At 35.5% G+C, this 25,886-nt stretch overlaps 1 protein-coding gene across 1 annotated transcript; it reads right to left on the bottom strand.

Moving 5' to 3' along the window:
- Window positions 1-591: 591 nt before the first annotated feature.
- Window positions 592-19,265, bottom strand: LOC123527893 (cytochrome P450 4V2-like). Its single transcript, XM_045307612.2, has 12 exons — window positions 19,102-19,265; window positions 18,281-18,393; window positions 17,811-17,896; window positions 9,874-10,067; window positions 9,187-9,256; window positions 8,790-8,916; window positions 7,107-7,313; window positions 4,096-4,198; window positions 3,453-3,520; window positions 2,165-2,231; window positions 1,399-1,578; window positions 592-1,066 (listed from the first exon to the last, which is right to left on the bottom strand). Exons 1-12 carry the CDS (start codon window positions 19,259-19,261, stop codon window positions 891-893), a joined length of 1,551 nt encoding a protein of 516 aa, XP_045163547.2. The 5' UTR covers window positions 19,262-19,265; the 3' UTR covers window positions 592-890.
- Window positions 19,266-25,886: the final 6,621 nt, after the last annotated feature.

The raw sequence follows: 25,886 nt of genomic DNA, 5'->3' as shown, positions 1-25,886 counted from the left end.
GGCTTTTGGTTTCATGCCTCCAGGATGATAGTACTCTGAGTCTAAGTAAAGTCCCACATTGTTCTGGAATTCTGCTTTATTGTCCCAATATGGAAAATAGCCTTAGCCATTCCAGTAAGACCAAAAAGTTGGGAAAGGCTGACAATGTCATACTAAGAAAGCTCAAGGAATCAACATTCTGATCTACATTTGACGGAAATTAATTTGCTTCCATTCATGATGACATCAGGTTTGGCTGTGGTATTACTGACAATATACTGCAAGGTAAACTGACCGTCATTACCCTGAAAATTGTGAGCTATAACCGTGGATCCTTTGTGGGTAGGGTAAATTGCAAAAACACCACTAGCATCAAACCTCAATCTTTAGGTTAAGACATCCAAACACCATCTCAAGCATGCATTGGCACGTGGGTAGAACCACCTCTTGAAATATTTCTACACCCTAGCAAGGTTTTGTACCCACAGCAAAGAAGGGAAATTGACTCAAAGCCAGCAAACGTGTTCACTCAGTAATGGAGATCCCAGATAATCCTGAGAGAAAATACTGATCTAGGGAGACAAGGAACTACTTTCAAATAAAAACTAAAGATTATCAGATTGTAGAGTTTATAATATCACAGACTGTTTGTGTCTTTTACACTCAGAGAATAATACGTTTTTAACAAAATACAGTAAATATATCACAGTAAGTTTTCAATCATGTTCAAGGTTTATCTAAAACCCCTGAATCTACTTCAGTGGCTGCCTGTATTAATCAATTAGTTTTAAGTAGCCAGTAAGTTAACTTCCAAAACTGTTTTAGTACTAAATCGGCCACATATCTTAAGCAACGAAACTATGTTGCTCTCTTTTTTGTTTGCTTAATACAGGTTTAACTGTATATTAAGCTCATATGACTGATTCAGTGCTTCTTTTTGTTAAAATAACTTCTATTCCTTTTCCTGGCTTCAACATCAGTTCTAATATTGGACATAACTCTTCTCTTTTCTGCATACTCTTCACTGAGAAGTTGCGAAAGATGGTTGTGAGTAGTACTTTCTCTTCCAAAATAGCAAACTTCTGACCTGAAATTGACATGAATTTAGATATCTTTAGAAAAATATCCAAGAAAAGTTTTTCTTGCTTGAAGCAAAGCCATCTTGTAATTATAGAGATAAAGAGAAAGTGCATCAAAACTTTAACTTCAGTGTCGACATGGAACAGACGCTGATGCCCACGCCTACGCAAGGTCGAGTAGGATAGCTCTCAATCTACTTTGTATAGTCTTGCTAAAAGTTACTATGATTTCATAGCTCTAGTAACATGCTCTTAAACACTGACTGGGGCAACCGGTCTAGTGATCTGAGGTCAGTCGGCCGTAAAAGGTTAGAAAAAAGTTATTTAATGAAAAAATTACCAATACAATTTCTTCCCCCTGCTGAAAAAGGTATGAAGGCAAATGGATGTCTTGACACAGAATTTTCTGGAAGAAATCTGTCTGGATCAAATTTCATTGGATCCGGGTATATATTTTTGTTTCTATGAATTGCTATTGGCACTATCACAACAGTGGTATCTTTTTGTATATTAACACCACCTGAAAAACACAAATAGTCATCATGGTTACCTAGACAGGTTTCAAGCATAACAACAGACTGGTTTCATAGCATAACATCATAGTTATCATCCACATATACTGAAACAGGTACCTGAATGACATCTTACAAAAAAGTGAGAATAAAATGGGTAGTGGAGATCGGTTTCTCAATATATATCTATTTTCTCCTTTTGTACAGTTCTTACATCAGGAAAAGGTAGGTGGGAGATCTACTGAAACTGGGTGTATTAGCTTGTTCAATGCAAGTAAGTAAAAACTTCCACAAATCCATTCCAGAGGTGGTATTGAACAGGTCGGCATGATGTCACTTCTGTAGCAACCAACAGTCCACCCGAAACATGTGAAAGTAGAACCAACCTAGCTGGCAGTTTTGGTGTGATGATATTTCCAATTAAAGAAAACATATTTTTCATTTGGTTAATTTTACTTTCAATATCGCTACAAAGTATATACGGGCTGAACAAGTTTATACAAAACGATGATACCAACCTATACAAAACAATGATACCAACCTATACAAAACAATGACACAATGTGCCAACCTATACAAAACAATGATACCAACCTATTAAAGTATCTTCTGTAAGACTTCTACCAAACAATGCTACTGATGGAAATATTCTCAGAGATTCCTGAAATGTTTTAACAACTGTTGTAAAAGTTTGAAACTTTTGCAAGTTACTTTCTGGTAATTTTCATTCATTACATTTGTAGTGATTTTGACCGTCATGCCTGCTGAACTTAACAACAGAAGATATGTTAATTTAATGCAACTGATTATTAACTAGTATTAAATAATACATTTTCTAATCAATAAAATCTTTTAAACTTTGACACAAAACTTACTTGCTGAGATTTATATCAACATCCGAATAGAAAAAATATTGTTTTGTGTTAAAGACTCCATTTAAAATAATTTATCATATAAAGTCATTACAAATAATATAAGTCTGTGTATGTAGAAGAGCTATCACAATTAAATCTTATCTAGTAAATCATTTTATTAAAAAAAACTTCCAGCTTTATAACCCCATAAAATGTTCATACTGTGTTTACTTATAAATCTGTAGTAATTTAAACCTATCAAACAGTATCATTTCTACTAAGAAACAGGTTTATTCTGTTAATACAGACAGAGTTTAATCTTGTTTATATTCTTACATATAAAATTTGAACATAATGTATCTTTAAACCACTGCATTTGTTCTTCCAAAATGCTAGCTAAGGTAAAATGGCAACTTCCAATATGTTTAGGCTGTACACAATCGATTAATAGGAATTGGTCTGTTAATCAATTAATAATCGATTATTACAAATGTTTTAATAATCAATTAATAATCAATTACTTTTCAAAGTAATCGACCCCATGTCTGGTACACTAAAAAACTGACATGCAACACAGTTGCATGGACTCCACACAGGAAAGCATATAATAACTGTTTTGTTGAGTTTAATTCACTCACACTGACAGTTTTGGTCATATGGTAACTTTCCAGCTTTTACTGGCAGAGAAAGACCCAAAATGCAACTCTTGGCATAATTTCAGGCATAAATGGGTACCCAGATAGAATCACTGACCTTCTGTATTAAAGCCTGCTGTATGAAATTCTCAAATGACAGAATTCTTTCTTGACCTAAAGCAAAGATTTGAATCCAGTGTGGTGGCTGGCAAATAATTCAAAGTCTGTGACAGTAACCACTTGGGCACAAAGGCCACTGCATTTGATAAGGCTCGAGACAACTGTGTTAAAAGATTAGAGTAGAAATCAACATTTTTAACCATTCCATAACTTTGACAGCTACAAGTTATAATGTGGGGACAACACAATTAATACCTCCAGCATAAAAATTACCTTTATACAACATTCAAGGTATTTCATTTCCTTGAGATCGTCCATTGTGGCATCTCGATCACTATCACCTAGGTAACAAAGGAATGTCATTAAAATGAAATTAACATAATCTTAGAGAATAATTATATACAATAATTTTAATTCTTTTCTTTGGTTTAAAAGCCAAAACACACAGTTTTCTAAATATCTCTGCAGGTATTAACACCAACAAGGATTGAAGTACAATCAGGTAGTTGAATAGCAAACGTATAAACAAACAACTGTGGCTGCATGAAACAAAAATATTTCTTTAGCAGGGACTTAAAGGGTTCACACACATCTGCAAGTTTCGAAACTCTAAGCATGCTATTTGCAATAGCTTGTACAATATATATTAACAAAAGGATTATCAAATTATAATGAATTTAATAAAATGATTTTATGCTAAGCAAGATATGAAATAAACTTTTCTTGCATAAATCTATTATGTTCAGATGTATTTCTCACTAATAATTTAAAATGCACTGAAAAATGTGTAATAAATGTAATTATACACGAATACAGTATCCAACGAAATAAATCATTATTATTTATAAGAAGTACATGTATTGATTATAAGAAGTATTGATGAAGGAAGGGGTTGCTTATTATTTAATTAACTTACCAAATATTTTGTCCATTTCGTCATGAACTTTCCTTTGAACATCAGGGTCGGCCCCTATGAAATGAAGTGCCCAGCTGGCGGCAGTGGCTGTTGTGTCATGGCCCTAAACAAATAGAAGCAATAGTCATCAAATATAAAATGGTCTGTTTTAGTAGATTTATTTCGAAGTAAAGTTAGAACTTCAAATATATTCTCAAGAAAAAAAAGAGTCTTTTTTAAATAACAAATGGTAAGTTACTTATTGTCTGTATGGCTAATAGATAGCCCTGTGCACATTAACCCTACCCTGCTAAATTTCTATAATGCGCTTGTCCATCTTTCAATTTGGACAGTACCATTAACTGTTAAGAGGGGTGTTTATCAAAAAAATACTGACTGAATGGCAAAAAGTGCAGATCTTGGTCAGGTGCATGGATTTGCAGGCTCATCAAGATCTGCACTAGTTGCAGAGGCAGAATCCCTTGCCGCCAGCAGGTTATAGGTTAAGCATCAATTATGTCCAGCAAATACTAAGCTGAATTATTAGAAATTTTTGAGTGACAGTACTGGTCAACTATATAAAGTAATGGAAAACATATTATTCATTTTGTTTCTTTTGTTTAATACTTAAATATGGCAGTCTTATCCACTTATCTACATGTATCTCATCAATGATAAGCTGGACAGTATAGTGCATCAGTTGTCAGTTTCCAAATTTTTGCTACAAACTCGATAAGCCACACATTCAGTTAAAGTAAAAAAAATTTCAACATCTTCACAGATTTTGATACAAAATATATATCTAAAATTAAGATCTAAGCAAGAGCTTTCAGAGGACAGTAATTCATATTTATCATAAGAGAAGAAAATTATCTTAAAACAGATTGTTTTCTGTTTTAAATGGTACATGTACATAAATTTGTGGATCTGCCTGGAGTTTTGGTTGGAATATGTAACAAGAGGACCATGATGGTCCTGAATCGCTCACCTATCCCCACATGACCCAGTGTTCAACTGAGTATGACGTCGTTATTTCTATTATTTGACATAGTGACCTAGTTTTTGAGCACATGTGACCTAGATATCATCAAGATAAAAAATTCTGACCAATTTTCATGAAGATCCATTGAAAAATATGGCCTCTAGAGAGGTCAGAAGGTTTTTCTATTATTTGACCTAATGACCTAGTTTTTGAAGGCACGTGACCCACTTTTAAACTTGACCTAGATATCATCAAGGTGAACATTCTCACCAATTTTCATGAAGATCTTGTGAAAAATATGGCCTCTAGAGAGGTCACAAGGTTTTTCTATTTTTCGACCTACTGACCTAGTTTTTGACCGCACATGACCCAGTTACAAACCTGACCTAGATATCATGAAGCTGAACATTCTCACCAATTTTCATGAAGATCCATTGAGAAATATGGCCTCTAGAGAGGTCTTAAGGTTTTTTCTATTTTTAGACCTACTGACCTAGTTTTTGACCCCACGTGACCCAGTTTCGAATTTGACTTAGATATCATCAAGATGAACATTCTGACTAATATTCATGAAGAGCTCATGAAAAATATGGCCTCTAGAGAGGTCACAAGGTTTTTCTATTTTTAGATTTACTGACCTAGTTTTTAACCCCACATGACCCAGTTTCGAACTTGACCTAGATATCTTCAAGGTAAACATTCTGACCAATTTTCATGAAGATCTATTGAAAAATATCGCCTCTAGAGAGGTCACAAGGTTTTCCTATTTTTAGACCTACTGACCTAGTTTTTGACCGCACGTTACCCAGTTTCGAACTTGACCTAGATATCATCAAGGTGAACATTCTGACCAATTTTCATGAAGATCCATTGAGAAATATGGCCTCTAGAGAGGTCACAAGGTTTTTCTATTTTTAGATCTACTGACCTAGATTTTGACCCCACATGACCCAGTTTCGAACTTGACCTAGATATCATCAAGGTGAACATTCTGACCAATATTCATGAAGATCTCATGAAAAATATGGCCTCTAGAGAGGTCACAAGGTTTTTCTATTTTTAGATCTACTGACCTAGTTTTTAACCCCACGTGACCCAGTTTCGAACTTGACCTAGATATCATCAAGATGAACATTCTGACCAAATTTCATGAAGATCCATTGAGAAATATGGCCTCTAGAGAGGTCACAAGGTTTTTCTATTTTTAGACCTAATGACCTAGTTTTTGACCCTACGTGACCCACTTTCGAACTTGACCTAGATATCATCAAGGTAAACATTCTGACCAATATTCATGAAGATCTCATGAAAAATATGGCCTCTAGAGAGGTCACAAGATTTTTCTATTTTTAGATCTTCTGACCTAGTTTTTAACCCCACGTGACCCAGTTTCGAACTTGACCTAGATATCATCAAGATGAACATTCTGACCAATTTTCATGAAGATCCATTGAGAAATATGGCCTCTAGAGAGGTCACAAGGTTTTTCTATTTTTAGACCTACTGACCTAGTTTTTGACCCCACGTGACCCAGTTTCGAACTTGACCTAGATATCATCAAGATGAACATTCTGACCAATTTTCATGAAGATCTTGTGAAATATATGGCCTCTAGAGAGGTCACAAGGTTTTTCTATTTTTAGACCTACTGACCTAGATTTTGACGGCACGTGACCCAGTTTCGAACTTGACCTAGATATCATCAAGATGAACATTCTGACCAACTTTCATAAAGATCCCATGAAAAATGTGACCTCTAGAGTGGTCACAAGCAAAAGTTTACGGACACACGGACGGACGACGGACACCGCGCGATCACAAAAGCTCACCTTGTCACTTTGTGACAGGTGAGCTAAAAACACATTGAGGAATTTTCTCTAAATCGGGGGAACACTCAGAGTTTTAGGAAAGGAAAACGGGGCTGAATTTCTGTCCCAACAATGGCAAAAAAAACAACCAAAAAGAGCACTGCCACACCTTCACAAAGACATTATAAATTAAAGTATCTTCAAGCAATTAAGTCAAAACAGAATACCAATATTAAACAAACCTCAAACATGAATGTATCCACCTCTTCTCTGATATCTTGATATGTCATTTTCTGTGGTCCCGCTGTTGCACACAGCAGCATATCTAAGAATGCTAGTCTTTTCTTACAGCCCAAAGTGGTTCCATTTTCTCTCTCTTCTAGCAATTCTGGCCTAGTGTTTTCAAAATCACATTTCTTCAAAATTTCTGCCTGTCTTTCTTGTATTACCTTTAAACATAAATGGCCATCGTCGTAACAAAAGGTCCCCGTTTATCATTGTATAAATTACTTTAAGTGTACCATATCAGGAAGGTTCATCTGAAGTCACTGTCACAATTCAATGTATATATTTAAGTCTTAACCAATCAGTTCCCAAACCAAGAAAAACATATACATGTACTTAATTATGAATATAATGTACAAAAAAGAGTTAACTCACTATCTAAAGCAGGTATCATAGAACGTGTGGGTAAATTTCTCTCAAGTAATTTTCACAGTCGTACGTTTTTACATATTTGTTCAATAATTCTATAACTGTTTTGAAAAACACAAGTAAAAATTATTTGATTTAAATTTTGAATGGTCAAAATACTGATCAAAAGAAAATGTATAAGCTAAGTTAATGTAAATCCAAATATTTACACAATATTAACAATTTAGCACATAATTTCAAAGACTAACCTAGTCCCTTACTGACTGAATCAAACTGCCTCTGATACAACGGATAATTCGAATTGCTTTCACCTCTCACAATATAAGGACATGAAGTAGGCAGAGCTTAAATTATGTCACTGGCATCATTCTGGCACACATTTCAGGCCCATAATAGGTAATCAGTGGAGTGTTGATGAAAACTTGATGCCCACTGGCAACATGTCGAGCCCGCCTTTTGACCTCAAACTGTGACCTTGACCTTTGACATAGAGTCTGTCTCACTGAGAAAAACATTCATGCCAAATATAAACAAGATTCCTCAATGCATGTCAAAGATAAGGGAAGGACAAGATCTGACATGACCTTTGACCTCCAACAGTGACCTTGACCTTTGAGATAGGAACCTAGAGTTTGTGCATGACTCTCCGTCTCACTGAGGTTAACATTTATGCCAAATATAAACAGGATTCCTAAATGCATGTCAAAGTTATAGGCCAGACAAAATCTGACATGACTTTTGACCTCTGTGACCTTGACCTTTGAGATAGAAACCTGGTGTTTGTGCAGGACACTCCATCTCACTAAGGTTAACAATCATGCCAAATAGAAACAAGATTCCTCAATGCATGTCAAAGTAATGGGCCCGACAAGATCTGACATTACCTTTGACCTCCAACTGTGACCTTGACCTCTGAGATAGAAACTTGGGGTTTGTGCATGACACTCTGTCTCACTGAGGTTAACATTCATGCCAAATATAAACAAGAGTCAAAGTTATGTTCCAGACGGAATGCATGCACATACACCAAACAGCCATTTGGACAACTAATTGAACTATGTCTTCGCTTCCGCAAGCGGGCTCGACAAAAATTGTGCAACTTAAATTTCAATGTAATGTTTCATGTGAGAGGTTGGGTGCTCCGAAGTGGCTGTTTGCTCAAATAGCTCCCTAGCTTGAGCCAAGAAGTCTCCTCTGGATTCACCAATCCTACAAGAATGAAGTCTTAAGCTTTCAATTTCACATTTATTTCTACCCTGTGTAATCATTACCTCTTCAGTGAAACCGTGGAGTATGGACAAACATCTCTTATAGTCCTTGCCTGGACCAATCAGACTGAAGAGAATCTCTGGCCATAACCATGGTGACCGTGCTCGTAAAATTGTGTATTCTGCCACCCTGAAAGATACAATGAGAAATTTTACCAAATATTCTATATTCCCCGTAAAAATATCTGCAATAGTGGTTTTACTGGAACCATGGTTTTAACAACATTATACTTATATGTATTATCCAAATACAGTTTCAGAAATAACTAAATTGAAATTGAACAGTGTCGTAAAAAAACAATATTGAAACCTACATCACTAATAAGTAAGAAACCTGCAACATTAAACTGGGGAAATATTTAGTCCAAGACAAGACTAAAGTCAAGAAATAATAACATACTTGCATACAGCCTGTACATATTCTGAATTACTGTCTCTTTGAGCATTCACACTTCTACCCATGGCTGTCTCTGTAAGGAAAACAACTGTTCAATTTGCTAATCATACAGGGAACATAGAATTAAAACTTTGTAGAGATAGCAAAAAATGCAATAAATTATGTGCCTGATTTTGTGACTTCATACTTGTATACTTAGGATTTTATTATTTATTTCTATAAGTTTCCCAGAGGTCAAAGTTCTAAATATATCAATTTTCACACAATATTGAACCTTACATTCAAAATATACTTGTACAACTTAAATCTGAAATTTTAACCCTTATCATGCTGGACAAGACTGATTCTGCCTTTGCGACCAGTGTAGATCATGATCTGTACTGTTCACCATTCAGTCAGTATGTTTTCGGTATGCACCCCTTTTAACAGTTATTGGTAATGTCCAAATTGAAAGATGGACAAATTCATTATAGAAACTTAGCAGGGTAAGGGTTAAACTTACTGATAAAATATATCAAACAAACTTTAGCATTTGCTTACAACTATGCATGGAGATTCGCTACAGTTATAAAGTTTAAAAAAATAAACAACTGATTTCTAAACAGTGCTGACACTGCAAAATTTTTTGATAAAAATGGCCTCTCTAATTAACATAATTAAGTACCAAACTTGCTTACCAATATAACATACCACAAATTATGTCTAATGCACAGAGTGTGATGTCATCAAGCATGTTAACTGTGGTTTTACCATCAGCTTGCAGCAACATCTTCTCAAGAAGTATTTTTGCTTGTTCATTAAACACACCAACAAAATCATGTAAGATTTTGAAGTGAAATGATGGTGTTAAAAGCTTACGTCTGCTCTTCCATTTCTCACCAGTGCTTAAAAAAAGGATTAAAGTGATGTTGTGATTCAGTAAAACTTAAATGCATGGTAACGCAAGCGATATTTGCAATGCTATAGTATAGATATAAAACATAAAAATATACATTTGACTTTGATCAAGATAAAAGTTTCTGCCACTGCAGAATTGAACCATTAACATCTTCATTAAAAATACCTCAGACTAATACCTTAGCCCAATGCACCACTGCAGAATCTTTCAATTACTGTCAAACTTCTATTAAGGGACCACTTGCATTAAGAGACCATTTGCTTTAAGAGACAACATGCATTAAGATAACACTTGCTTTGAGAGACCACTTGCATTAAGAGACTACTTGCATTAAGAGACTACTTGGTTTAAGAGAGCACTTGCATTAAAAGACCACTTGGTTTAAGAGACCACTTGCATTAAGAGACTACTTGGTTTAAGAGACCACTTGCATTAAGAGACCACTTGGTTTAAGAGACCATTTGCATTAAGAGACCACATGGGCATTAAGAGACCACATGGTTTAAGTGACTACTTGCATTAAGAGACCACTTGGTTTAAGAGACCACTTGCATTAAGAGACCACATGGTTTAAGTGACTACTTGCATTAAGAGACCACTTGGTTTAAGAGACTACTTGCATTAAGAGACCACTTGGTTTAAAGATGCATTCCATAGTTCTATTGAATCTAGTGAAGAAAAAAGTTATATTTGATTAAGGTGGTCAAATTATATAACTTTCATTCCTGACACATTGATAAAGGTTATAATAAGTATACTTTTTGATTTATTAACGGAATTTGACTAACTGTCGTCGATGACACTTAGTGATTGTAGGAATAACATAGTAGACCTCTAGAAAAATCAAAATTTTTGTAACCAAAATCTTAATGAGATTTGAAATATGGATTATTCACATAAATATATTATATCATTCTTGGATATCAGTCTACTTTCGATTTCACTATATCTTAAGTCCTCCATAGAAAATAAGCTGTTACAAAGTAACGTAATGAAATTTAAACATGAAAACCGCAAATTGCCTAGACTGATACCATGATCTAACATTTTGTTGAAAATGATTTCAATATTATGGAAGGTAACTTTAAGAGACTACTTGCATTAAGAGATCACTTGGTTTAAGAGACTTCTTGCTTTAAGAGACCACTTTGTTTAAGAGACCACTTGAATTAAGAGACCACTCAGTTTAAGAGACCACTTGCATTAAGAGACTACCTGCATTAAGAGACCACTTGGTTTAAGAGACTACTTGCATTAAGAGACAACTTGGTTTAAGAGACCACTTGCATTAAAAGACCACTTGCATTAAGAGACTACTTGCATTGAGAGACCACTTGGTTTAAGAGACCACTTGCATTAAGAGACCACTTGGTTTAAGAGACCATTTGCATTATGAGACTACTTGCATTTAGAGACCACTTGCATTAAAAGACCACTTGCATTGAGAGACCACTTGGTTTAAGAGACCACTGACATTAAGAGACCACTTGCATTAAGAGACTACATGCATTGAGAGACCACTTGGTTTAAGAGACCACTTGCATTAAGAGACCGCTTGGTTTAAGAGACCACTTACACTGAGAGACCACTTGGTTTAAGAGACCAAATGCATTAAGAAACCACTTGCATCAAGAGACTACTTGCATTGAGAGACTACTTGCATTAAGAGACCACTTGCATTGAGAGACCACTTGGTTTAAGACATCACTTGCATTAAGAGACCACTTGGTTTAAGAGACCACTTGCATTTAGAGACTACTTGGTTTAAGAGACCACTTGCATTAAGAGACCACTTGCATTAAGAGATCACATGCATTAAGAGACCACTTGGTTTAAGAGACTACTTGCATTGAGAGACCACTTGGTTTAAGACACCACTTGGTTTAAGGGACCACTTGCATTAAGAGACCACTTGCATTAACAGATCATTTCCATTAAGAGACCACTTGGTTTAAGAGACCACTTGTATTAAGAGACCACTTGGTTTAGGAACTACTTGCATTAAAACACCACTTGGTTTTAGAGACCACTTGGTTTAAGAGACCACTTGCATTAAGAGACCACTTGGTTTAAGAGACCACTTGCATTAAGACACTACTTGCTTTAAGACACTACTTGCATTAAGAGACCACTTGGTTTAAGAGATCATTTGCATTAAGAGACCACTTGGTTTAAGAGACTACTTGCATTAAGACACAACTTGCTTTAAGACACCACTTGCATTAAGAGACAACTTGTTTTAAGAGACCACTTGCATTAAGAGACCACTTGGTTTAAGAGATCATTTGCATTAAGAGACCACTTGGTTTAAGAGACCACTTGCATTTAGAGACCACTTGGTTAAGAGACCACTTAGACCACTGGCTTTAAGAGACCACCTTCATGAAGAGACCACTTGCATTAAGAGACCACTTGCATTGAGAGACCACTTGTAGACCACTGGCTTTCAGAGACCATCTTCATGGAGAATCCACTTGCATAAAAAGACCACTTGGTTTAAGAGACTACTTGTAGACCATTGGCTTTAAGAGATCATTTGCATTAAGAGAACACCACTTGCATTAAGAGACCACTTGGTTTAAGAGACCACTTGCATTAAGAGACCTCTTGGTTTTAGAGACTAATTGCATTAAGAGACCACTTAGTCTAAGAGACCACTTGCATTAAGAGACCACTTGTAGACCACTGGCTTAAAGGGACCACCTTCATGAAGAGACCACTTGCATTAAGAGACCACTTGGTTTAAGAGACCACTTGCATTGAGAGACCACTTGTAGACCACTGGCCTTAATAGACCACCTTCATGAAAAGAAAACTTGCATTAAGACCACTTGGTTTCAGAGACCACTTGCATTAAGAAACATTCATCAGACTATTGCATGGACCACTTACTTCTAAGAGACCACTTGCATGAAGACCACTGTTTAAGACATCACTTGCTTTAAGAGACCACTTGGTTTAAGAGACCACTTGCATTAAGAGACACTTGGTTTAATCACTGCATAAGAGACCACTTGCATTAGAGAGATCCAGCATTAGAGACCACTTGGTTTAAGAGACTACTTGCATTGAGAGACCACTTTATTAAGACACCACTTGGTTAAGGACCACTGCTTTAAGAGACCACTTGCATAACAGACACTTTCCATTAAGAGACCACTTGGTTTAAGAGACCACTTGTATTAGAGACCACTTGGTTTAGGAACTACTTGCATTAAAACACCACTTGGTTTAGAGACCACTTTGTTAAGAGACCACTTGCATTAAGAGACCACTTGGTTTAAGAGACCACTTGCATTAAGACACCTACTTGTTTAAGACCTACTTGCATTAAGAGACCACTGGTTTAAGAGACATTTGCATTAAGAGACCACTTGGTTTAAGAGACTACTTGCATTAAGACACAACTTGCTTTAAGACCCACTTGCATTAAGAGACACTTGTTTTAAGAGACCACTTGCATTAAGAGACCACTTGGTTTAAGAGACATTGCATTAAGAGACCACTTGGTTTAAGAGACCACTTGCATTAGAGACCACTTGGTTTAAGAGACCACTTTGACCACTGGCTTTAAGAGACCACTTGAAGAGACCACTTGCATTAAGAGACCACTTGCATTAAAGACCACTTGTAGACCACTGGCTTTCAGAGACATCTTCATGAGAATCCACTTGCATAAAAGACCACTTGTTAAGAGACACTTGTAGACCCTTGGCTTTAAGAGATCATTTGCATTAAGAGAACACCCCTTGCATTAAGAGACCACTTGGTTTAAGAACCACTTGCATTAAGAGACCCTTGGTTTTAGAGACTATTGCATTAAGAGACACTTAGTCTAAGACCACTTGCATTAAGAGACCACTTGTAGACCACTGCTTAAAGGGACCCTTCATTGAAGAGACCACTTGCATTAAGAGACCACTTGGTTTAAGAGACCACTTGCATTGAGAGACGACTTGTAGACCACTGGCCTTAATAGACCACCTTCATGAAAAGAAAACTTGCATTAAGACCACTTGGTTTCAGAGACCACCTGCATTAAGAGACTACTTGCAGACCACTTACCTCTAAGAGACCACCTTCATGAAGAGAACACTTGCTTTAATAGACCATTTGGTTTAAGAGACCACTTGCATCAAGAGACCACTTGATTTTAGAGACCACTTGTATTGAGAGACCACTTGTAGACCACTGGCTTTAAGAGACTACCTTCATGAAGAGAACACTTGCATTGAGAGACCACTTGTAGACCACTGGCTTTAAGAGACCGCCTTCATGAACAGAACACTTCATTGAGAGACCACTTACTTTAAGAGACCACTTGCATTGAGATACCACTTGTAGACCACTGGCTTTAAGGGACCATCTTTATGAAGAGAACACTTGCATTAAGAGGCCACTTGGTTAAAGAGACCACTTGCATTGACAGGCCACTTTGTAGACCACTGGCTTTAAGAGACCACCTTCATGAAGAGAACACTTGCATTAAAAGACCACTTGGTTTAAGTGACCACTTGCATAAAGAGACTACTTGCTTTAAGACACCACTTGCATTAAGAGAACACTTGGTTTAAGACCCCACCTGCATTACGAGACCACTTGGTTTAAGAGACCACTTGCATTAAGAGACCACTTGGTTTAAGGGACCACTTGCATTAAGAGACTACTTGGTTTAAGAGACCACTTGCATTAGGAGACTACTTGGTTTAAGACACCACTTGCATTAAGAGACCACTTGGTTTAAGAGACCACTTACATTAAGACACCACTTGCATTAAGACCACTTGGTTTAAGGGACCACTTGCATTAAGAGACTACTTGCATTAAGACACCACTTGGTTTAAGAGACCACTTACATTAAGATACCACTTGCATTAAGATACCACTTGGTTTAAGGGACCACTTGCATTAAGAGATTACTTGCATTAAGACACCACTTGCATTAAAAGACAACTTGGTTTAAGAGACCATTTGCATTAAGAGACTGCTTGCTTTAAGACACCACTTGCATTAAGAGACCACTTGGTTTATGGGACCACTTGCATTAAGAGAACACTTGGTTTAAGACACCACTTGTATTAAAAGAACACTTGGTTTAAGAGACCACTTGCTTTAAGAGACTGCATGCTTTAAGACACCACTTGCATTAAGAGACCACTTGGTTTAAGGGACCACTTGCATTAAGAGATTACTTGCTTAAGACACCACTTGCATTAAAAGACAACTGGTTTAAGAGACATTGCATTAAGAGACTGCTTGCTTTAAGACACCACTTGCATAAGAGACCACTTGGGTATATGGGACCACTGCATTACAGAGACCACTTGGTTTAAGACATCACTTGCATTAAAGACCACTTGGTTTAAGAGACCACTTGCATTTAGAGACTACTTGCTTTAAGACACCACTTGCATTAAGAGACCACTTGATTTAAGAGACCATTTTTATTAAGAGACCACTTACATTAAGACACCACTTGCATTAAGAGACCACTTGGTTAAAGGGACCACTTGCATTAAGAGACTACTTGCATTAAGACACAACTTGGTTTTAGAGACCACTTGCATTTAGAGACCACTTGGTTTAAGAGACCACTTGCATTGAGAGACCACTTGTTTTAAGACACCACTTGCATTAAGAGATCACTTGGTTTAAGAGACCACTTGCATTAAGAGACAGCTTGCTTTAAGACACCACTTGCATTAAAAGACCACTTGGTTTAAGAGACCATTTGCATTAAGAGACTGCTTGCTTTAAGACACCACTTGCATTAAGAGACCACTTGGTTTATGGGACCACTTGCATTAAGAGACCACTTGGTTTAAGACATCACTTGCATTAAAAGACCACTTGGTTTAAGAGACCACTTGCATTTAGAGACTACTTGCTTTAAGACACCACTTGCATTAAGAGACCACTTGATTTAAGAGACCATTTTTATTAAGAGACCACTTACATTAAGACACCACTTGCATTAAGACACCACTTGCATTAAGAGACCACTTGGTTAAAGGGACCACTTGCATTAAGAGACTACTTGCATTAAGACACAACTTGGTTTTAGAGACCACTTGCATTTAGAGACCACTTGGTTTAAGAGACCACTTGCATTGAGAGACAGCTTGCTTTAAGACACCACTTGCATTAAGAGACCACTTGGTTTAAGAGATCACTTGCATTAAAAGATTACTTGCTTTAAGACACCACTTGAATTAAGGGACCACTTGCCTTATGAGACCACTTTTTCAGTTCCTTGTTACGTTGCTGAATAACGAAAAGTGTTGTATTTAGAGACTATTTATGTTTTTGAGACCACTTATTGCCCTTCCATAATGCATGTTGTAATGCATACAGAAAAATTAAATAATACTGACCATGACCCATACACAATCCTAAGATAAGATTATCTAAAATCTTAGTATACCTAGAAGCCATGTTTTATTTCAATGTATCTATCCAAATAAAGATACTGTGCTGATATTTATTTCTATCAACTATGACATGGAACTACCTAGCTCTATAATAATGTAATGCCACAATTGGTCTTACTGTAAGCTTGCTACAGACCAAGTGTCGTTTCCATATCTCAACCCAAAATAAAATTACTGGCATGAGGAGTTTGACACCACCTATCTGACTACCTAACACATCATCAGTCTAATCTGGTTGACAACTTTGATAAATCTACTTAAAAAGTAGAAATTAATCTGGACTCCAAAGTAAAAAAAAAAAAAAAACTAGAGCTATCACTAAAGGTGATGAATGTACCCCCCACATGCATTGACACAGTACATTGCAATTTGACGCACACAAGATTGCATAATTATGTGGACTGTATGTATATAGACTGTATGTATACAGTATAGTAACAAAAAACAAAGTCCCATAACTATGCAGAATATTTATCTAAAAGAATGTAACATGCACCATGCACAACTAGGGTTGGTACTGATCACTTGTGTGAAGTTTCATTAAATTGTGTGCAAGGGTTTGGTAGATTAGGCATGCACAAGATTGCATATGCAGACTGTATGTACATAGTATGTTAAAAGGAAACAAAGTCCAATAACTCTGCAAAACATTTTTCTGAAAGAACCAAACATGCCCAATGCACATCTACTGTTGTTACTGATCACTTGTGTGAAGTTTCATTAAATTGTGTCAAGGGGATGAGGAGAGATGGTGCGCACAAGATTGTGTCTATGTATATAGTATAGTAACAAAAAAACAAAGTCCCATAACTCTGCAAATTTTTTTTCTGAAAGAACCTAACATGCCCCATGCACAACTACTGTTAGTACTGATCACTTGTGTGAAGTTTCATTAAATTGTGTCAAGGGGATGAGGAGAGATGGTGCGCACAAGATTGTGTCTATGTATATAGTATAGTAACAAAAAAACAAAGTCCCATAACTCTGCAATTTTTTTTTCTAAAAGAACCTAACATGCCCCATGCACAACTACTGTTGGTACTGATCACTTGTGTGAAGTTTCATTAAATTGTGTCAAGGGGATGAGGAGAGATGGTGCGCACAAGATTGCGTCTACGGACAGACGGACAGACAGACGGACAGACAGACAACCTGAAACCAGTATACCCCCCCTTACAACTTTGTTGTCGGGGGGTACAAAAAAAAAGAAAACAAGTCTAAAACTGAGGCACCAACAATTTTTGAAGCTCTCATCTGGAGGTATGCACTTTTAAAGCAATATTCTGATTTCTACCAACCTTGTGAGAAGTCCAGTTCCTAACCATGGATACATAAACCTGTAGTCTGAAGACTTATCCATGTGTTTAGAGCTGTTAAGTAATGGCTGAAAAGTTACAAGATAATATTGTGTCATAACTTAAAGTTTATAAACATGCTTTGCCAAAATATTCTATTAATCCCCCTTTTTTGTTTAACAGCTACTTGTCTAATTCAAATTAAATATCCCCCAAACAAAATGTCATGTTAAACTACAGGCCAGTTAATAGCACAAATTATTGACCGGTAATTTATATAAAAAGACATGAATATAACTGCAGGTTATAATGTAAGTTAGTTATTTTTTACATTTTTTTCATTTGGATATACATCTTTTAACTTTATTTTTTATCTGCTGGCACCCCAGGCAATATTAAATCAAAATTACATTACATATTAAACTTATAATGTCTCAATTATACTCTCTTTATTAAAATAATAATGTTGATACCTCTGCCTCCTCTGGACTACAAACAAATATCATGGGATGCCATCCAAATAGTAAGCGAAGTACTGGCTGGTAAGAAAATTCCTCAAACAAACTTAAAAACTGTTCTGTGAAATCTGAAATTTAAAATTAATTATGGCATAAAACTGAACAAAAAGTCAGCGACAGTAGACTGAAAATATTACTTTTAAATGCATATAACTTATCTATGAAAGTTAAAAGTGAGTCTCACAAAGGACACCTGCTTTATGACTGCAAAGATCTTGGTTTTGTGTAATTGTCTATCTTCTTACAAGCCATTAGGATATTATAATGACCATTTTGCATTTGACATATCTTGTATAAACGTTATTTGTTTGACTGCTAATTGACAGGAGCCTGAAATTTTATTCATAAGCCACGACAAGTCTATTTATAAATGGCCCTCACCCCTATTCTAGCTATATATAGCTAGATTTGTGACTTGTTTGGAACCTTGGAATTTATCTGCAGTCAGTGCTACATGTCAGAAGATCTGGTCAAAACTTTCCCCTAAGAGTAAACTTATTTCTTACAAACTTTGTAACTGGCAAAATATTTCTGACATGTTAAAATAATTTAGATGACATCAACTGTGATGCGAGTCTGGTGGTTCAGGTGTCGGCTCAACAGAGGTCACGAGTTTGAACCCCACTTAGGTCAGAAACACGCCTATCATATAACACCAGTACTGGCTTGCCCTGGGACTAGTGTGTTTCAAATAAGCTTGAGCTTGCATCACATCTCAACATATGATATGCATATATACACAGTTACACATTCGAGCTAAATTATCAAAATTTTACCTTTAGGACTTCTCTTCAGCTGATGCACATTTCCTAGAATCGGGAGAGATCTAGGTCCCCCGAGCCTGTCCACATTTCTTCTGATTTTCTCCAGCCGATACAACAAAAAAGTAAATAAACTCACAAACACTCCTGTCAGGAGCAGTGATACGGCGACCATTTTGTTTGGTCATGTGACTATTCATGTGACCGTTTCCTATAAGGAAATAGGCTGAACACCACTAAATCTGACAGATGCTGATTTCAGGCATACAGACACTATAAAGAAAAATGGCGCGGAAAAAGGTAGTCGCATGGCAGATACAAATAGTCCTCAGTGATTTGCTCTGTAGAGCTATTTTCTTTGCATTTTTTTTGCTAAAATCAAATGACAGATCTATGCTTGACATGTAGGTAGCATTTTCATAATGAAATAACAACAAGACAGAATTTTTCATTAAAATTTAGATCATACACCACCACTACAATTTGGAGTCTCATTTTTAGCTGATTTTGCATTTTGTGTGTTTGACAGAAAATATTTTTCTTGCATCAAACATGACTCCCACTATTCTTTCGATTTTTATCCGGCACTGACAATATTGTTCAAGAAAATGTAAGTTACAGACATATAAAATGGGTCCTGGTGTGTGCTGCGGCCACTGGAAATACGTCAGTTTTATATAGAATAAAGAAGAACAGCTATTTAGTGTGTTCTCATTTTTCATATAAAAATCCACTTACTTGAAATAACTTAAATTTCCATAAAGAACTAAATCGCTTTTACAGAAAAAAGAAAATGTTTATATAAAAAACTACACTTAATTAAATGCAACCAGCTTAATTTGCACTCTTTAACACTTCGATCAATGTCTCTTTTAGAAACATAATTTTTAAGTCGTTATTTTTACCCAGCATGTGATACGAACATGCCGATATCAATAGAATGCTACATATAAATACTGAAACGCAGCATTCATTTTTAGGTATGACGGTTTTAAAACATTTCTTCTTTGAGTCATATTAAATTTTCAAAGTCTACAGTGTTTTATTTTACTTTTCCATTCTTACACTTGTTGCCAGACCATGTTCCTTGTATAATATAATCCAAATGCTATTGAAAACACAGAAAAAAGCAATATGTCGCCCATAATGGAAGAACACCGGCTAACTTCGAATGACATAACTATTGTAAACAATTTATTCTTCCTCTAACTTTCCCAGCATCCTCAGCTTTCACTAAGCAACATCACAAAACTACATATTACCAACTTCCATATATCTGACCTCTTCTAAAATAATCTATAAGGATGTGATTACTGATTATAAATTGAAAATACAACAAAACCCGAGAATGCGCCCCAGCCCCCAAAAAAGAACTATATAGTGTCAGGGACTACATTCGAGTGGACCACGGAAGAATACCGCGCTAGAGTAAAAGACTATACCAGCGTAGGCTTACATTTGATTAGGTAAACAGCCTTTAGCTATTAAATATAGGCATGGATACACTAAACAGGTGGTCTTATTTATTCTATATCAAATTGAGAAAATTCTAAGGGCTGCAACACACATCACGACCCATTTTAAATGTCTGTAAATCACATTTTCTTGAAGAATAATGTCAGTGGATAATAGAAAATAAAAGAAAAGTGGGGGTCATGTTTGATACAAAATTTTATTTTCAGTCAAACACAAGTTGTTATAGAATATGAACTAAGTTTTCATGACGAGTTATTATTAATATTTTATTATGGAAACGCTATCTAAATGTTAGGCATAGCTCTGTTATGTTATTTCAGGAAGAAAAACAACGTAAAGAAAATAAGGAAATACCTCTTCAGAGCAAAAACATGAAAACTATTTCAATCTGCTGTTAACTACCTTCTTGCGTCATCTTCCTATTTAATGTCTGTATATTTTTAAAATCCACTTACTTAATAAAGTTTTTCTTCGCCATTTTCTAGCAAGTCAGATTTCAGACTTATTTTTCCGTATACAACTAAAACTATTTTAGAAAAAAGAAAACCAAACAGGAGTGCAAGGATTTCAATTCGATAAATCCAACCCTTTGAATTACTCATTTTCGCTTCTTTCAATGTCTCTTTCCACGATTTTAAGTTTCAGCTCTGTACCTAGCATGCAATAGGAACATGCCGATTTCGACAGAATGTTACACATACGTACTGAAGTGCAGCAGAGAAAAAGAAAACAAGATGCTATTGAGATTTGGAACGAGGAAAGGAAGAAGGTTTTGAACTATTTATAATTGGAATGCTTGTGACCAGCGTAGGTTTATATTTGAGCTGATAGTGATCAGTCTGATACCTCGGGTATTTTCCATGGAAGACAGTTCAGCAGAAACTTTTCCAACGCAGCCAGTGGTAAAATAGTACATGTAACAGGAAATAGGGGTATTGAGTACTATTCGCCCATCTAACTTAAGAAAACTAACATTCGGATAACGTACTTTATTTATCAACTTAAATTGTTTATAAACCTTTACAGGGACGTAGACTCTTAATTTCGTGCGCGTCAAGCTTTAAAGATTGTAAATAGAAATAAAAGGATTTCGGACCAAATTAAAGGGAAAGGAAAATGTGATAGTGAATAAAAGATAAAATCGGGAGTGAAATGCCAGGCTATGGTTAAGCTTGTTCAATATAGCAACATTGATCATGTTGCGAACAGCAACTAATTAACATTGATCGAACTTCTCAAGCTTTTTTCTATCATAATATAGAAATAGAAATATTCTAAATTAAAAAGGGATCTTTAACTAAATACCGATTGAAATTGCTTATTTGGTGCTGTTGCTTTTGCAATGTCATCGAAATGGATTTTGTTTGGGTATTTTAAAGGTAACAGGAATGCTGAATCTTGTTTGGAATGCTTGAGGAGATCGGTGTTAGATTTTGATGTATCAGACTGATTTATATTCAAACTGATTTTTTCAAGGTATTTTCGATCAACTTCATTTATTTTCTGTCGGACTGTACACGTTTGTCGTCCAAGAAATATTTACGATCAGATGATTTGTTTTATTTCTTATTTTTTCTTAAGTCCCTATGACTCATTCTGATTATTCAATTTAAACTTTGATTAACCATTTTATCTAAATCGAGCCATTTTTGTCGGAAGAAATTCTTTTGTTAAATTGTTGGAGTGTATGAGAAATTCTCCTTTAACGTTTCATGATGGTTCTTATCGACTGAATCCTTTACGGTAGTGAGATTTTTCGAGGCTTTTGGTAGCGAATTTTGGTGGAAGTGTTATTTGGCCGCAACAGTGTTATGGTCGTTGATGCCAAATAAGATATTATGTTGACTGACCAAAACTGGATTTGTCGTGAACAATGAATCTAGGATATTGTTTTTTCTCTAGCAAACTTTGAGGTTGGTTTCATTTAGGATATCAAGAAATTTCTCTACAGTAAGAGGATGAGTTTATGTTGTCCCAGTCCATATTGGGTAAATTTAGATACCAGCCACCCAGATATTTGAGTATTCTTTATTCAATTCAGCAAATTCTTATTACAGACCTGGCACGCTAAAGAACCAATGAAGCTGTTGAGACTGGAGCGTCCATATATGCTGATTATCAATCCTGTGAATGTTTGATGACTCTAGATCAAATTCTGTAATAGATGAGCACGACACAAATTCGGACGGATGGACATACGTAAGGTGAAGGGTAGCATAAAAAAAAGCTCGTTTTACCCCCAAAAGTATCCGTTGACCCTTTACCTGTCAATGTGACATAGCTGCTAACAGGATAGATTGGTTTCAATATTATGTATTTTATACGTAACTGAGCTCTGAATCTCCGTGGCTCAATTGTTGCGATTACAAAATGTTAACATTATAAGATATAAATTGCAAAACAAAGTATTTTCATTGAAGGATAAATGGTTTGTCACATATAAGGTCACACTTCTTTGGCTACCCTAAACTGCACTACTCTGCTCTGGTACCTATTGCGAGAATCCCAAGTGGATAGGAACCAACACCTACTTTTCATTGTCGTAAATATTTCACGGGACTGTTCTAATTGCACTAGGTTCTATTATGTACAGTCTACGCGTTCTTAATATTCCAGAACACAAAATGTTTTCGCTCCATTGACTTTAAGTACAATGTATGTTCAAGCTGTTTGCGGTAGTCAAAGGATTATGCGGCAATGCTCAAACCTTGCTGTAGGTTACTGATTAATTGACCTGTTACAATTTAGCGAAGGTCATGTTCAAATCCCTGTGTCCGGCCTAATGAGCCCAATTTTCAAACGGGTCAGGCCAGGCTAGATCTGGAAAGTTCATACTTTTTCATGTAGTTATTTTAAAGAAACTGACACTAAGGATTTTTACAAGTGGCAGTTGGATCCGATTTATTTTCTCATTCAATAAATCAAAGACGTCTGTCATCTAAAAGTCTGATGCAATTAAAAATGTGAACGTATTATAACAAATCTCCAATTAATTGAAAGTTGATGGATTAGTGTTTTTGACTCGGTGTAAGGTTGATCCTAAAGGGATGATTCACTGGCAACAGAGGGGTACAATGAATGACAAATAATTTTTTTTAGAATTGGCATTGTACCAGGTCCAGACAATTGCTATATGTTTAACAACAAAATATTAAGCGGCATATATTAAAACCTTGAGTGGAATGGTGCAGTGGAGTATTAGTGTGGAGTGTTTGGAGCGATGTACAGCAGTCTGCGGATAGAATTAATTTCGGAGAGGAGTCTTTGAGTGATAGTTATTGAATGATTTCGAACGTGGAACTATAATGGACATGAAGATAGCCAATAACTTTTTTTTCATAGGATTAGACAGAGTCATCACAGATTGATATTTTATTTTATATTGGGAAAACAAAGAAATTTTACTAATAAATTATACTGAATGGAAAAATAAAAATAAAAGTATCTGTATACGATTAGTACGGCAAAGGAACTCTAAAATGAAATTTCAAAACTGTCCTAATTTTATTACTAGAGATTAGTAACCGTCACGTGGATACTATCTTGAAAATAAGAAACATAAACCACGCAAAATCCGACCCAGTCTGGCATCGCGTGGCCTGCCCTTGCCAGATCTTGTCAAAAAATGGGATTATGGAGTCATGATATTTACGTAAATACACAATAGAACTATTTATTAATTCAAAGCTAATAAAGGGCAACTTGACTTTCCTATACACATGTATTTAATTTGTATGGCCATTCATGAGTGGCAATATGAGTGGTAATTTTAGGGTAAATACCTTATTTGACCATCCAAATGGAAAAAGAAAAGGTAATGAATTTTATGTAACCAATTTTTTGTTGAGGATACTGAAAGAAAATGTAAAGTAAACATTGCAAAAAAGATGTTAATTTGAGCTGAAAGAACGATATTTTATAACAAACAAAGAAAAATATGACTTACTTGAATACACACATGACAATGATAAAAGAAACAACATTTTTTTACGATTCATGTCCAATGCTGTAAAATACACTTCCAAGACGTCGAAAGCCGGTATTTTCAGCTTTTTATTTATTTCTGTGTACGTCTCGGGCAAATAAAAATGATCAGACAAAATCGAATGGCTTACTGATAAGCATATGTTGTCATCTAAGTAACTCCTTTGTATTGCGGAAAATGAAACATTAACATGTGTTTATATCTATTCTTTGCCATTATCACATATGTATAAAAAATGTTCTTTCACTTGGGTTTATTGCCGTTTTCCAGTGTTTGTATGCTCTTTTCTTTAATATTTCATGGACACAAGATAACTATTTTTGAAAAAAAAAAAAAAAAAACAACGGCGATATATCCAACAATACGAACGAACAAACTGACAAGCACACATGAACTCGTTACATATGACGAAGGCAAAAATATATCTAGTAGAAGCACATGCCGCTTTCTCTGTACTACAAAGAAATCATTTAGATGGCCAAACGTGTGCTTATCAGCAAGCCATAAAATGTCCACGTGCCACTTTTTCATTTGAAAAGCAAACATTGAAGAAGCTGGAAATACTATCCTCTAATGTATTGGAAATGAACCTTATAACATTGTTACTAAATTTCGTTACAGTTGTCCCATACGTATTCAAGTAAGTTTTTTCTTTATATAATAAGCAATATTCCTTCAGTTCGGACTTTTATCTTTTTGCAATGTTTACTTAATAATTTTCAAGAGCTGGCTCTTTCAGTATCGTCCATATAACATGGTTTAAAAAAAAATCGATACCTGCATTTCCCCGAAAATTTGTTACACGTGCATATTTGTAACGTTTCGGCAGCTGCGAAGGCAGTCGTACACAATAATTACATACATTCAAGATAATCGTGATTTCATGTTTGAAGTGCGGCCATCAGCGCTTTTGAACGTTTATTTTATAGATGAAAAGAGCTCTATAAAAATGTGGTAAATAATAATAATACAAACTGTGACTGCTGTTACGTTTGCGTGAAGAGTTTCGGATAAAGGTCAACGAAGAAATATTTGTGTGAAACAAAAAGAAAACATATGAACTTAACTTCAATGTACAAACTTTTATATATATATCATAAAAGCTATATCATATTATAATCTATAAAATACATTTTCGAAGTTGCTATTGATTGATGTACCGTATATGGCATTTTTCATATAATGAGCGAACGGCTTCAGTTTTGTTACAAAATTTGTATACTCATTTGTATATCTTAATTGTTTGTTGTTTTGTTGTCTGACTTTTAATTTCTTTTTCATAAGTTTTAATGTGTCAGTAAGCTCTTTCTAATAGATAGTTTTCTAAAGATATTTCAAA

The sequence above is a fragment of the Mercenaria mercenaria genome, chromosome 14 (genome assembly GCF_021730395.1).
Source record: "Mercenaria mercenaria strain notata chromosome 14, MADL_Memer_1, whole genome shotgun sequence".
Lineage (NCBI taxonomy): Eukaryota > Metazoa > Mollusca > Bivalvia > Venerida > Veneridae > Mercenaria > Mercenaria mercenaria.
Note: the sequence above shows the minus strand (reverse complement) of the source record. Positions and strands in the feature narration are given on the sequence as shown.